The 15,175-nt window shown below is 37.4% G+C and overlaps 1 protein-coding gene across 1 annotated transcript in view; it reads left to right on the top strand.

The window, feature by feature from the left end:
* The window catches only part of si:dkey-225n22.4 (collagen alpha-1(XXI) chain), a 52,849-nt gene extending 37,674 nt beyond the window's left edge, over positions 1–15,175 (top strand). Inside the window, exons 21-32 of the mRNA XM_055037142.1 lie at positions 7–60; positions 1,756–1,809; positions 2,454–2,507; positions 3,477–3,548; positions 4,570–4,605; positions 5,219–5,263; positions 5,791–5,823; positions 7,077–7,223; positions 8,179–8,233; positions 10,649–10,843; positions 12,839–12,916; positions 13,326–15,175. Of these exons, the coding sequence (XP_054893117.1) occupies positions 7–60; positions 1,756–1,809; positions 2,454–2,507; positions 3,477–3,548; positions 4,570–4,605; positions 5,219–5,263; positions 5,791–5,823; positions 7,077–7,223; positions 8,179–8,233; positions 10,649–10,843; positions 12,839–12,916; positions 13,326–13,513 (1,011 nt within the window). The 3' untranslated portion in view covers positions 13,514–15,175. The remainder of the gene's footprint in view (positions 1–6; positions 61–1,755; positions 1,810–2,453; positions 2,508–3,476; positions 3,549–4,569; positions 4,606–5,218; positions 5,264–5,790; positions 5,824–7,076; positions 7,224–8,178; positions 8,234–10,648; positions 10,844–12,838; positions 12,917–13,325) is intronic.

Raw genomic sequence — 15,175 nt, 5'->3', positions numbered from 1 at the left:
TGATAGGGCAAACAAGGCTTAGTTGGGCTTCAGGGACCACCTGGTCAAAAAGGAAACCTGGTTAGTATTCTTTCAAGTTTTAAAATGTTTTGTCAGCACTCAACTAGTAAGAACAGACATACTTTCCCTCCCATTTTGTAACATAATTAATAGTAAGCATTAAAGCGGGTAGCGGAGGATGGGTTTGGTCCTCGCCATGAGAATGACGCTGTAAACACTTTTTGATAATCACTCACCTTTCCGCCTTCAATAAATAAAAAAATATAAAATCATAGGTGACACATTTATTGCTACTATTGTCAATACTTTAGCCAGTAGGACAACATTTAGTCCTCATCTGTAACATTTCTCAAGGGCAGCGCAGACAAAGAAATTAATCTCTGGTTCATGACTAGATCTAGTCCTGGATTGTTGGAACTCCTCAAAACTTCCTCTTCCTTTATAAAAACTTTAGTTCCATTCAAAACAAAACAACAGAGCAGGCCAATTTCTCTCAAGATATTTTAGCCAACTCTGGATGTTTTTTTGATTATTGGAATAAAATTATTCTGTTTTGCAACCCTCCTCTTTAGTCCAAACATGTGGAGAGAATCTATGAGGTCCGTATAACATGTGAAACACAAGCAGCAGGGCATTCCTGCAGTTCCTGAAGGGTCGATGTCGACCTCTTTACAGTTTTTCTCACTATTTTTATTTTATTGATGTTGTCTCTTCATCAAATTTGGACCAAAGTTCAATATCAGTTAGGTGACGTGTTATTTCATTATAATTAATATATTGTTTTTAATTTCCCCAAGTTGACAAACATCTTCTCATAGCAGCACTTCAAACACTCACTTCCTGAACTTATCTGAATAGGATTGAAAACACCGAACTATTGCTAACATGACAAGTATGCTGCCCTCTTGTGTTCAGACCTAAGCATTACAAATTACTGTCGGACGCAATCTGACACAGCATGACCTGGGTGGACTCAGTGGATCAACAGGACGACAATAAAGAGGTTCCTGTTTTAAGAAATCACTCTGAATCAGTCAGCACACAAATGTGTCTTTCAGTAACAAGTGACTGCAGTCACAGCCTGCTGGAGACCTCTGCATCAGCCACTGTAAGTTACAAATAGAGTGCCTGTCAGAGTATTCACTTCACTGTTTCATATTTTGGCCACGTTACAACCATCAAATGTTGTTGTATTTTATTGGGATTTGTCATGATACAACTGGTAAATAACAAATTTGGACAAGAGTGGCAAGAAGAAAAACCATTAAAAAAACAAACAAACAAACAAACAAAAAAACAAACGAACACCACAAGCCAAACCAAATGCATGACACACATCAGGTTTTTATTTGTATTCCTTCCACTTGATTATTATCTTCCCTTTTGTTTTCACCAGTCCCATGAATCCCAGTAAAACCCAATGAAGTGTGTAGCTTTAATGTGACAAAATGCAGAAATGTCTGAGGCCTATAAATGCACTTGCATTCAAAACCCATATAAAAACCAGTCTGTTTATAAGTCTATTTATTTTATAATTGGAAAACATACAAACAATTACAAAGCCAGGCTCCTGCTCAGCTCTGTATGTCAACTGTTTGGTAATGTATTGCCTCTTTATTTTATCATATTCATATACATTTTTATGTTTTTCTTATTTTATTGAAATAATGTGTGACAACCACAGATGATGTGAGTGTTGTGTTGTTTTGTTGGTTGAAAACCAGGCCTGTGTCTCCTTTCTGTCTACCTTTGCAGGGAGTTCCGGGACCTCAGGGGCCCCCCGGAAAAATTGGTCAAGCTGGTCCCAAGGTTCATGTTGCATTATGTTTCTTATATAATGGAAACCCCTAAATTACAAAATTATATTTATTTATTTTTTTAGTGGAGTATTGACAAAGTTTTATGTTTGCATTGGAAACACAGCTAGTGTTGGCAAATTCCATTGAGCAACACACTTCAGCATGCACGACATATTGGCTCTAATATCTGTATCTTCTGATATCGGTATTGGTCCATTAAATACAAGTAGACCTATATTTATCAGAAAGATTGATCAAAATTCCTTTAATTGTCATTGTTCCAGAAAGAAAGCACAGCAAACTTTAGCCACTGATAATTATTTCCATCTTCTTGCCATTTGTTTCTGGAGGGTAAGAAGAGGAGGCTCATCATGTGGCAGTAATAGTGCCAGTATGAAACACACCACAATCTATAGCTTTCAAAGACCTGTGATCATCACAGCAAGTTAAACAGTGAAGACGATGGCATCAGTGGAGAGTATAACCAATCATAATGTTCCAATTTCCTCCAGGAAGCCTTCTGTGAAAAACCCAGTAACTCACATATATGGTGTGATACCAGTGTGCTGGTGACTGAGATGGTCAAATGCAGGTTTACAGTTTGTTTCAGAGCTATGGATGAGCTTATCACATTTTCTCTTTTTCCACCCACAGGGTTCATGTGGTGAGCCAGGAGTTGTCGGCCCCCCTGGTCTTCCAGGACTAAAAGTGAGTGGAGATCTGCTTGTGGGTTTTAGAAAACTAACCTGCTAAATGTAGTTCATGTGTTTTTGCTAATTTTATCTTGTTGAAAATAACGAATATTTCAACAATGTGTTGACATCCAGATAGAACACCCAGCGATAAACTGAACAAATTCAGTTTCTTCTATTGAACAGTAACATCCATTGGAAACAGACATCTGATTGTATTTAATTTTACATTTTAATATTTGAAAGCATAAAAAATACATTTTGAGGTAGAGTCAGTAAGTTAACATGTTGGAAACACACTCACTGGCCTTGTTTTTTTATATTATTTGAATGACAACATTCATTACCAAAACTAAGTGTTTATGTCCTTTTCAACAAGTGCAGCTGGAAATCTCATTTTGATCCTTCAGTCATGTAAAAAAAAACTAATCATGGAAAGAAGAGAAACATAAGCTCATGTTAGCATCTTCAAATAGCCACATTAGAAGAAAAAATTTATTAAAATGTTAGTATATTAAGCAATTTAATTTAAAGGTACACTAGCAAAGATTTTACAACCTGACTGACAATTTCAACTCAATTCAATATTTATTTATGCGAAAGGAAAATGAAATGTTGTTACAAAGTTTCTCCTATGCTTCATATGATCCAAATATCTTCAAAGAGTCATTTTAGACAGTAACAGCGCAATATGAGGGCAGCGGCTTTTGAACCTTTTAGGCACTGATCAGTGACCCAAACAATGCCTTGTTGCTATGGTTATGCACCATAATTGTCCAAAAGGAAGGAAAAGCAAAAACCTTCCAGCTGCACAGCATCCAAAACCCGCTAAAAAAGCTTGAGACTGAAATGACTGTTTGATAAAGAACCTAATATGAATTTAAATCACTTCACAGATGTTTTTGCTTTGTTTATCAATTTATTGAAAAACGTTTTTAAAAAATTATTTGCTTCACCAAAGATCTATAATCTTTGACCTCTCCAGGGTTTGGTGGGGGAGCCAGGCTTTCCGGGCCAACCGGGTGTTGCAGGGCGGCCAGGCTTGAAAGGTCATAAGGTGAGAACCAATACCAACAAGACATATAGACAATTTGATCCAAACTGAGTGAGATGTTCAGATGACAACCGTTTTTAGAGTAACTATTTGCTCCAGGGTTTTTGGAAATATATAAGATGCCCATGTCGTATTCTGAAAATGTTTACAGCATAATATACTTATTGATTTTGTGCAATAATGACATGATTCATTTTAAGGATGTAAAAATGTCCTTCACACATTTTTGGCAGTAGGTGTTAAGGTATCTCTCCTGTTTGCACTGAACATTGATTCTGTTCAGCAAGAAGACGCTAGCTGTGTTTCCATTAACCATAAATTATAAAAATTATAAAAATAAATTTGCCTGATGGAAAGATGTCATTTTCAAAGCTCATGTTTTTCATCAAAAGATTTTGTGCTTGGATGAGGTGGCTTTGTGGTTTATAGTATCAAAATAGATGTTTTTTCGCATCACACAAGTCACATGATCAACAGCTGGCAGTTAGTACTAGTGTAAACGATAAATAAAAAAAAACAGAAAGTAGCTATAGGATGATAGTTTGCTTTTGTTTTTTGGACAGTGTGCAGCAGGCTCCAGCAGAGCTTTCACAACATCACACAGTTCATAAAAGGTTTTGTGTCATCCCATCATGTTGAATCCACAGCTTTGGTAAAATAGCCAACCACAGTGTTTCCCAAAATGTAGCCAATTCCAAGTAAGCAGGGCTTGTCGTTCCAATGACAATCCAATCCAGGACACCAATGTCTCCTCTGATTGGCTGATAGATAGTGAGAGCTGGCACCATGGCTGCATTATGAATATATCCCATGTTTGCATGAACAAGCCTTTTCATGTGTGATTTTAATTTTAATTATTATTTAATGGAAACGCTGAAATTTTTGCATATTTGTAATGGAATACTGGTGCCACTATTTATAAATGTAGTAATCTTTAACACCAGGTTCTCATTTAATTTACGTGTTATTACCTGGCTGTATTATTTCAAGGAGTCTGAAGTTCTGTGTTGTGTTTTTTTTTTAGGGGGACAGAGGAGAGAGCGGCTCCAAAGGAAACCGGGTACGGTGGAGAACCTTCACCTCTGACCTCAGCCACAAAACACAATCCTTAAAAATTAAATATTTCAGATAAAAAAGAAGAAAAAGAACATAGTAATTGTTTTATCATTATTTGTTATCCTATTTTTGTCTTCAAAATATTGTATCATGACTGAGCAACTACTTTCCTAAAAACTAATCATATACTGTAAAGGAACCTTCCATCAAGTTGGGGTCATCATGTGTGTGATTAATACTTATGGCTTTTAGCAGTATGAATTTAACATTATAACTATTATTTAATTTTCAATGTTACATTTTTTTTATCAGATTCATTTTTAATTTCAATATTTATTCATTCATATTTTGTCTTTATTTAATGCAAATTCGTATTTAGTGTCACAAACCTTATTTTGATCTTGATGTTGACCAATAGGAGTGAAGCTGACAATGAATCTCCGCCCACAAATCTTCCTCTACACAAATTACCTCCCTTTGTAGCTAAGGATAGTTATAACCATCTATTACAGTGCTGCTTTCCTCTATATATAATGCATAAAGGTACACAAATACATACACAACCCCACACACAGACTGTATCAGGAGAAAGACTTTCATGTTTTGTCTGTTTACAGGGGCAGCGAGGAGAAGATGGAGAACCAGGAACCCCCGGCGTACCTGTGAGTGTCTGTTCCTCCACTGGGGGGCAGCAAAGTCTTTGTATTTTTAAATCCCGTGTGTCTATGTATGAATATGAAGCTCTTGATAGCAGCACATGTATGATCTCACACGGAAATACTCCAGCAGATAATTGTGATGCTTACCATTATGAGTCACATTTTCTGTTACATTTGAAAACTGCTGAAATTACCAAACAGTCATCACAGTTTGGGGTGTGAATTTATCATATTGTATGGTTATCGTGAAAAGCTTCTTATTATGGGAAGAATTTAGATTCATCATAGTAATAAATTGCAGTTAATGATATCAAAAACTCCAAAAACCGGTTGGCTTGTCGGGATTGTTTTTTCTTTTACTGTTTTCTTTGCTGTATGATTCCATAAACCACAGTTCTTACATTTGTTCCAAACATTGGAAACGACAAAAGTTATTTATTATTCACAGTTATTTATTGTCCCTCTTTCACTCTCTCCCTTCTTCTACCTCCCTCGCCCTTCCGCCTTCCCAATTTTCTGTTTCCTGCCAGGGTGATGTGGGACCCAAAGGATGGAAAGGAGAGGTTTGTAAAGTTAGGCTTCCAGTATGCCTTATTTTGAAGCCCAATAAGTAGCTCCATCAAGTGTCTGCAGAGGAAGAATATTCAGAGCTAATTCCTCATGCCTAGGGAAACCTCCCACCACTTTGTGAAAATTTTACATCTAAAAAGCACTTAATGTCAAGTACCTACTGCACTGTGTGGAAACTCACAATTTATGAAGATGCAGTTTCCCACAGCGGCAATGTAGGAAATAGATTACTAAGTGCTAAATTATGTAGCAAGCTTTGTAATGAAAATCCAATAATGGACTGGAAAACAGCATAGCCTTCATCCAGCTGGTTCTGTGTAAATGTTACTTCTTTTAACATATCTGTATGGCAAACATACAAAAATCAAAAATGATCAGAAGCAACTTTCATTGATTGTAGTGTCATTATTGGTGGAAGTCACCAAAAGCAATCCCACTGGGTCATATAGTTCAGCGATGTTTTTAAGTTATTATGCTGCTTTGGCTCTATCTTTACTGTTAATACACAACGTCAAAATGAAACAGACTGTAAAGTTTCTGCCATGGTGAATAAAACTGGTAGTATTCTGCAAAGCTAAGGTAAAAAAAGTCGGGAAAAATACCACTCCACTTCACTTTCTAGTGTTTGCCAGACTTCCTGTTTTCAGTTTCATTGCTTATGCAATAAATAACTTTTTACATCAAAAAAAGATCTTTAGAGTAAACTGATTAGACTGATGGATAGGCAATCCTTTGATGTCTACTTACAGGTTTTTATCATTGTTTTACTCATTTGTTCGCTTACTTTTTTCTATTTCTTGATTTTTTTTCCCTTTGATGATGACTTTTGGTTCGATAAATACATGTTAATTGGATCAAATTTTTTTAATGAATGTAAATTTAGTGCAAAAGCCTTAGAATAGAATAGAATAGAAAAGAATAGAATAGAATGTTTTTATTGAGACAATAAAGCTTTCTAACTTTTTTATGTAACAACCACAAACATCTATACATTTTATGGATTGTTTATTACGAAACAGTGTATAGAGCATAGTTAGTGTACTCGTTTCTGTTATTGACAAAGAAGTTGGAAAGTGGCATACATGTATATTTATATTTCTTTTAACTGTAAGGGTGTAAGACTTTTGTAAGGTATTGTGCTAGTTTGTACCCAAGGACAATAATAGCAAAGAAAATATAAACAAATTATGTTTCCTCTCAGTTCCAACTTTAATACTATTGTGACACCTTGTGCGTTTTCCTTCAGAGGGGATTGAAAGGTGAAAGTGGGCCAAGAGGACCAGAAGGGAAGAAGGGTGACATAGGCCATTTGGGTATTGTTGGTCCCCGGGGATTTCCTGGCCAAGACGGACTTCCGGGTCAGCCCGGCCAACCTGGATATCCTGGAAAACCTGTAAGTAAAAACCCTTCAGACTTTGATGGCTTAACGATACCAGCACTTCTCTAATGGCTGAAAGACTTGATTGATGTTTGAAGGTCCCAACATACTCAGGTGCACTTCACTCCGGAAATGTATTCAAAGCAGACGTCTACTGGACTTGTCTGCATCAAGGTCAATTGTAATGGCCTAGTACAAAAACTCAAACTATTTTTTATGCAATGCCATTACAAAGGTTTGCAAAACTTTTACAGGATTCAACTAGTGTAAAAAAAAAAACAAAAAAATTCAATCGCGGCGTTCCTATTGAATGAGAAACACAATAATAATCACATTAAAAAAACATTCCATACCATCATCTTCCAACTACTTTCTGTCATTGTGTTCTTCATAGTTTGTGCCAGATGTAACATCCGGTTGTTGATCACGTGGCTCATGTGATATGGAAAAAGTGTTTCCATTATAGGTTTGAGTGATAAATTTCAAAACTGTTAAAAAACAAAACAAACAAAAAAACACCTCATTCTAGCTCAAAACTTGTAATAGGAAAACAAGTGTTTTTTCAAAATTGAACATTCCCATTGACCAAATTTATTGATGAAATGTCAATGGAAACACAGCTTTCTGGGTTGATAAGGTTGAGAGTCGGTGCAAACAGTCATAAGTATGACTGTCACAACAATTATTTTGAGCTTTAAGTAAAACAGTAATACCGGAAATGAGACCGAGGTCTAATGATGAGGTGAAGATGTTTTTGTGTCGTGCACAGATCACGTCATGTTACTTTTCAGACTCTTTGGGCACCTGCTATAGTGACCCCTCCCACACAGAGCTGGAAAACCACAAGAACCGTGCAGAGTAGAGCCGAGTCCAGTAGGCGATCCATGTGCAGGCTTATTTAGAGACAAGATGTGTTTATTCCTCTTTCCAGCACCGTTCTCTTGACTGATGGCACATCTGTGTGTTTCAGGGGAAATCTCCTTCAGATGAACATCTCCTTAAGATGTGTGGGGATGTTTTGCGCAGTACGTATGGTTTTAATCCTCTTTACCGCCTAACTAAAAACACAAGCAATGAGTGTTTAAGCTTAAGATATCACTTTAAACAACAAGTACTAAAAAGTGCCTCTTCAGCCCCCAAATAAAACAGTTAGAACATTTTTTATTAACATTCATGAACGTTTGTTGAAGGTTTCCACACTGTGATAGCAAAGCTATTCAGGTGACTTTTTCAGGTTTTGTCACATCACAATTTAGTGGTGAAACTCCAGCCGAATTTGTTACGTTTACATTCTGCAAACATCTGAGAGGTGATCAGTGGAAACTGCTCCATTTTGAGCTGTAGTGCAAATACTTTCGGAACTTTTCCTTTTTTTTGTTCATATTTTATAAATTTTCAAAACACACACATAGTTTGCGCGCGCACACACACACCCATGTACACAAACACTTGAGTTATTTGTACACTTTCAGCAAAGAGAATAATTTGCTCAATCAATCAATCAATCTATCTATCTATCTATCTATCTATCTATCTATCTATCTATCTATCTATCTATCTATCTATCTATCTATCTATCTATCTATCTATCTATCTATCTATCTATCTATCTATCTATCTATCTATCTATCTATCTATCTATCTATCTATCTATCTATCTATCTATCTATCTATCTGTCTGTCTGTCTGTCTGTCTGTCTGTCTGTCTGTCTGTCTGTCTGTCTGTCTGTCTGTCTGTCTGTCTGTCTGTCTGTCTGTCCGTCTGTCTGTAATACATTTTTGTTTCTAAATGGGCTTTAGAAGGCATTCACCAGTTTCCTTCTATTCTAATGCAAAGCAGCACATTAGCTGATAAATTATGCTGGTAATTGTAGCTTTGGGAAATGAGTCATCATTCTCATTTAGAGAATAGAGCACAACTCTCTGCTCTCTTAGGACCCAGACTGGCATCGCTGCTTCTCCTGTTGATCATTTTTACTCCAATAGATTTGAATCGCTGAGAATACTCTGCTAACTGCTCTCTGACTGCAAACCAGATACCACTATGTATTTATTATCTTTCACCGAAAATCTTTTACTTCTGCTTCAGAAGATTAGCATTAGCTGCTTCCAAGCCAAAGAAAACAGCTTCATCCCTGCAAAAACTTCTCTTTGCTGCTCCAATCTGGAATGATTTACTGAAAAATGTGCAAGGAAAGGGCTGCGGTTTCAGTAGAATCAGGATTGGTAGATTTGGTCCTTTTTTGTCCATGAAATGCTCTGCATTCTCAGGTTCTGCTCTTCAGCGGCATACAAAATAGCCCCCATTTGAGAAAAAGGAATGAACTGTGGATATGGACTGAGATGTCCACAGTTCATTGCTTTTTTAAAGTGTCCCTGTTGGGAAACCATTAAAGAGGAACAATCTGGTCAAACGAGAGCTTGGTTCATTAAGTTAAATGCTTTGTAAAACAAAAACCCAGCGTAAAACACACTACTCAAACTATAAAGCATGTGCATGCACCATGCTGTACACCATACTTTTGTCATACTTTTTTTCCAGCCACAGAGTAGATTGGAACATAGATGGAAGAAAGTACAGAGCACAGGAAAACCTGTGACAATTTGCAAAATCCTTGAGGCCGGAATGAAGGTCCATGCAGGTCCATGAAGGTCCGAAACATACAGCCAAAGGGAAAATCAAATATTGTTGAAACTCATATCATCAAAGTATCTTCAAACAGTGGTGGATGGTGATGCTGTAGGGAGAATGGATCTCTAGTAGCAGACAGTGTTGCAGTAAATCTGAAGAAGCCTCTGACTGAAGATAATATTCCACTGCAACATGTCCTGTATAACACAATGAGATGTTGGGAAGCTCTGCTAATCCAGCTCATTTGGTTTTGATGCTCCTCTTCAAATCCCTTTCTGGCTGTACGGTCAGAGAGATGCTTGAGTTGGGGCCTGATCCTCAGGCGTTATGGTCGATGGGACAGACAGTTTGAACTTCCTCCTTCCTTCTCTCTCTGCTCTTTGGTTCTGCTCTCCCTCCATGAAGACTCCTTTTTAATTCCTATTGGGTTGTATTTCAGGTATTAATTTAATTTTAAACTGATATTTGATTAATACTTGTGGGTAAAAAGCTCACAGAGTCCAAATGAGGCTGTAAAGGAGCTGTAATATAAAGTCTGTGGTTGTGATGTGACAAAACGTGAAGGTTTAAGATGCAGTGAACCAAATAGAAGGCACCATATGTTCAGCAAAACCTTTACTCAAAGATAGCCAACATCAAAATGTCTGCTTTTGATAAGAAAGCACACAAAAATAACCTTTCCTTAAACTAGATTATACCAATCAGTTTAATGATTTCACTGGCTGTTGGTTTCAGAATTAACACAAAACTTTTTCTTGTTAGATCATTACATCAAACACTTATATTTATGTTGTGACTTTACCTGCAGACCAGCTCCCAGCGCTCCTCCAGAGCCTCTCCCTCCAAGCAACATGCGAGAGCTGCAACACCGTGAAGGGGCCCCCAGGTGAACCTGGAGCACCAGGTCCCAAAGGGTCCATGGGAACTGCAGGCTACCCCGGAAGAAGTGGTGCTCCAGGTTACCCAGGACCTCCTGGAATGCAGGGTCCAGCAGGCATCAAAGGTTTGACGTGACACATTGTAAATTAGGAGGAAAACCGCCCAACACGTTAGGACAGATTGATCTCATCTGTTGGCATTGCTTATTTCAAAAACAATGACAATTTTGACAAGTTTTCCTCTTTTCAAATCTGTTTGTTATGAATGCAGGCCTCAACATATTTCACTACTAATTCCAGAAATAAGATAAATGTTCAAAATGGTGACTTTGAAGTCACCATTTTGTGCTGCTTGTGCTGTTTCCCCCACAAACAGCATTGGCTTCTGAGTAAACACTGACAGATATCAACTTTAAGAATGTTTTTTTCTCACTTTTGTCATCTGTTCTCAGTGATTGTTTCATTGGTTTGGCAAAAATGCTGCCTCATACCTTCTGATTTTAGTTGACCATGCTAAACTAGGAGCTTAGCATGAGGAGCAAAAGCAGCTCGACTGACAGCGAATCAGAAAGAGCAGCAAGGCAAATTATTTAAGTTCCGTTATCTCTCAATAATGCAAAATGTGATTTAAACACTGGATTCAAATTATTTTTGGCATTTTTTTCCCCCTCATTTTTTTCTTCTTTGTGCCACCTGGTGGCCCCACTGGGGACTGCAGCCCCCACTTAAATAAGCGGTGATTCTAGTTGTTTTCATCTATTATAGTAGAACATCTTTTCAATAAAAGCCTTAATTGTATAGATATAAATTTAATGCATTTATCAATTTTCTGTGGACAGCAGGTTTCCAGAATGGAAAATATCGGACCTGCTCTAAATTACTCTAAATTAGGTTTTTTTTTTCAAAATAATGGCCAATCAAACCAGAACAAAAGCAGATCTACATACATCTTAAAATTGATTGCAGATATGTTAAAAGTTGCTACCATCATCCTGGGAAAAAATGCAGTTTAAAACTCAATGATATGTCCTTCACTGCACTTTATTACCTTAATACCCTGAAGCAACTCCTTCCACTCATCTGCTCCATGTTCTGTTTTGCAAAAATGTGTCAGATACAGCTGGTAAGGAACCAACCGTTTGTGTAGATATTTATTCACTTCTGTGGAAAGATGTGAATTTTAAGAGACAATGTACAAATAAGTATCTTATCAGTACTGATAAGATACTGATAAGATTTATGCTTTGAATGCAGATAAGATATTATCAAGAAATTAGTTATGATGACTGAACCTGTTTAGTTAGAACTTGGGCAAGTTGCCAGTTTGATACATGAAACTACAGAATTGTATTGTATTATATTCCACATGTATTCTCATAAACGCATCAAATCCCGACCCTAGGCTGGTATGACTCAGCTAATTCCAGTGAAGGTGCGAGGGCCTGACGTCAGTTTCCTGAAACTGATCAGATCATGATCATGAAATTCTTGGATGATTCAGTTTTACTATGGAGGCAACCGGGAAGAACACCAGAGCTTCCTGTACACTGGCAATATGTTGATGATTTGCCTCCTTATGGAAGTTCTTTCAGGCTCAAAATGCACGGTGAAGCTTTTCACTCGATCAAACAACTACGACCCAGATCGACCTTGATATATTTGATGTTTAAGTTGAATCCAGTGAGGACGGGGAGCAGAGGGGCATTTTACAGGTTCTTTGAATTTGAACAAGTCTGTGGTTAAGCTGTGGTCCATTACCAGTGAGATCCGGTGCAATCAAATGAATGCCGAAGAAAAGAAAAGATGAAAGATGTTTGAGAATAATCAATAAATTGCTGGAAATGACTTTGTGTGCGCACTAATGAATGCATCTATCCCACTTGCTTCCTTCAAAAGCATTACCCATTTGGGCCCTGTCCAAGAAATATAGCTTTAATGGGTGGCTGGATGTAAAGTAAATTTTAAACAAGGGAGATGAAAATGGAAATATCTGAAACGAATCCTGATTGAGAGAATTGATTTTGTTCTGCATTATTGTCACTAAAATGGTTGTAGATGGGCAAATAGAAAGCTCAGAGGGCTGGGAGCGTTTTGGTACTCTTACCTGTTTATGTTCACAGGGGATATTGGAGAGAGAGGACCCAAAGGCAGCAAAGGAGAAGGTTACAAAGGACCTCCAGGACCTCCTGGACAGCCAGGTGTGCTGTCATCCTAATCAGTCATTTTTCTGAGATTTTAGAAATATGCTGGAGAACTTTTGTCATTTGGACGTAGAGGTTACCATGTCCCTAGCTGGTTTAATGAATGTAAACGTTCAGGAGATGATTACAAAAGCAGCATATGTTTCTCTGGCTGTCATCATTAGATTGAGTGAAGTTGACCATCAACATTTGACAATACTTCAAATTTAAATTGACAAAATAAAGTTATTTATACAGCGTTAGCAAAGAAGAACTTTTCACATCCAGGAACTACTGAACTAAAAAACATACAGTCCAGTTTCTTTTCAATTCTAAAATATTTATCAACTTCACTGCCAAATGTCAGGCTGAGTACTTCCTGAAAGTTTTACCGCTAAGTTTTTTTCTTCTCTTCTTCTTACTGTAGGGATACAGGGTCCTCGAGGCTTTGACGGTATTGGCTATCCAGGAAGTCAGGGAATTCAAGGAAAACCTGGACTACGAGGAGATCCCGGTAAACAGGGGAACCCAGGTCTTCCAGGAGTTTGCGATGTGTCCATGTGTTATCGGACCTACAACCACAGACAACATTACAACAAAGGGCCGGACGTCTGAACAACTGGTTTTAGCTCTGCATCCAGATGTTTGGAGGAAGTCATTCACTGTATCACTGCTGACTCCCTCAAAAGAGACCATGGGAATTATTGCACTGAAGGCAGTCGGAACCTCATTACGTCAGAAAGGCGGTCTAAGACCACGAGTTTCACCATGAACGCGGCCAGTAGTCCAGAAACCAAGACTCTTCCAAATACCATTGCGGATGATTCCCAATTCCTGAACTGAAAAATAGTGGACGTTTTTAATCCATAGACGGAGAAACTGATATTTTGGTCAATAAAAATATCTACCTCTGCTTCTCTCTTGACGATTGTGTGTCAAAATCCTCGACAGAAAAATTTTGAGTCCCTCCAGTTTCTTGCGATTCCATGACTGCAGAAATTTACTCACAATCAACAGATTCCCACATTTTCATGCCACATTCCCACACTAAAGTATAATTATGCGTTTATTCTAACTTTTCTGTATGCTAACGCCCACCTGCAGGTGGCAGTATTTCCTACTTCTGTTGCACTGCCTCCTCAGTGTTACTTGATGTCAAGTTATAATCCGTAGTCAATATGGGCAGTTACAAAAATCAAGTTTTTTAAGTTCTTTAAACATTCAAAAAGATTCTGTTCAGTTTGCCTTCTTATTTGTTTTATTTGATTCTTTTTGTTTCTCATATTTTTCCGTTATAGATGTACATTTTGGAAGTGGCTTTATGAGGAAATTCCTTACAAATATTTCTTGAGGATCCAAGCAAAGTCAGTGTTTTTGAATAAAAAATAAATAAATAAAAAAAATCACGAAAACCGTCGTGAAATCCTGGAGGGACTGTTACCTGTTTGTGTTTGTTGTTTCTCTCAATATCTGATTTAGATTCATTCGGAAATGTTGTCATGGAAACCATTCAGTATTTATATCCTGACATTTTATCTGTATTTTCATTTTCATTGCCGCAGTCACACCCTGGCATATTAGATGCTTGGTGTTGATAACCTGAATGGAATATGCTGTTATTTTATTGGAGACCAAGTCAACACTATCAAAACCTTTCTGAAGAATTTTGGCTTTGTGCCAGGGTGCTTTCTATGTATATGTACTTGTATAAGGAACAAAAAATCTATTTTTGTGTATTGTGACATTTTCTGTCTGTAATTTGAACTAAAACAGCTCGTCTGATGGCCATATCACCCGTTCGCTGCTGTTCTTTCACTTTTGATTGATGCCGACTGCTTTTGAAGAAGCACCTCAGTGGTTCACTTGTGAACAAATGCTATAATAAAGAGACAGTGTTCTTCATTTCATGCATCCATGGTTACAGAGTTGTGTCTGATTGATTAATGTGTTAATCGGATGGTATTTCATAACCAAAATCGAGACCACAGGTCTCAATTTTTGTGTTAGCCGCGAGTTCTCAGCTAATGTTATTAAAGATGTCATAAGTAGTCATGTGTAACTTTGCGGCAACAATCTGAGTGGTCCTTAATTGCCTTTGTATCATCCGTTCATAGTTAAAAGTATTATGTGGTTAGAAATATGTATGTTCAGTTTTATCCTTGTCCATAATTATTATTCAATCTACTAATGCTGTGTTTTACATTGCTAGACTGTAATGGAGGAGTTTTGTTTCTGGTGCATGTATTTGTGTAAATAAACAAGCAGAGGACCAACCCA

This window comes from Poeciliopsis prolifica, unplaced genomic scaffold (assembly GCF_027474105.1).
Source record: "Poeciliopsis prolifica strain line A6 unplaced genomic scaffold, Auburn_PproV2 SCAFFOLD012, whole genome shotgun sequence".
NCBI classification, from domain to species: domain Eukaryota; kingdom Metazoa; phylum Chordata; class Actinopteri; order Cyprinodontiformes; family Poeciliidae; genus Poeciliopsis; species Poeciliopsis prolifica.
Note: the sequence above shows the minus strand (reverse complement) of the source record. Positions and strands in the feature narration are given on the sequence as shown.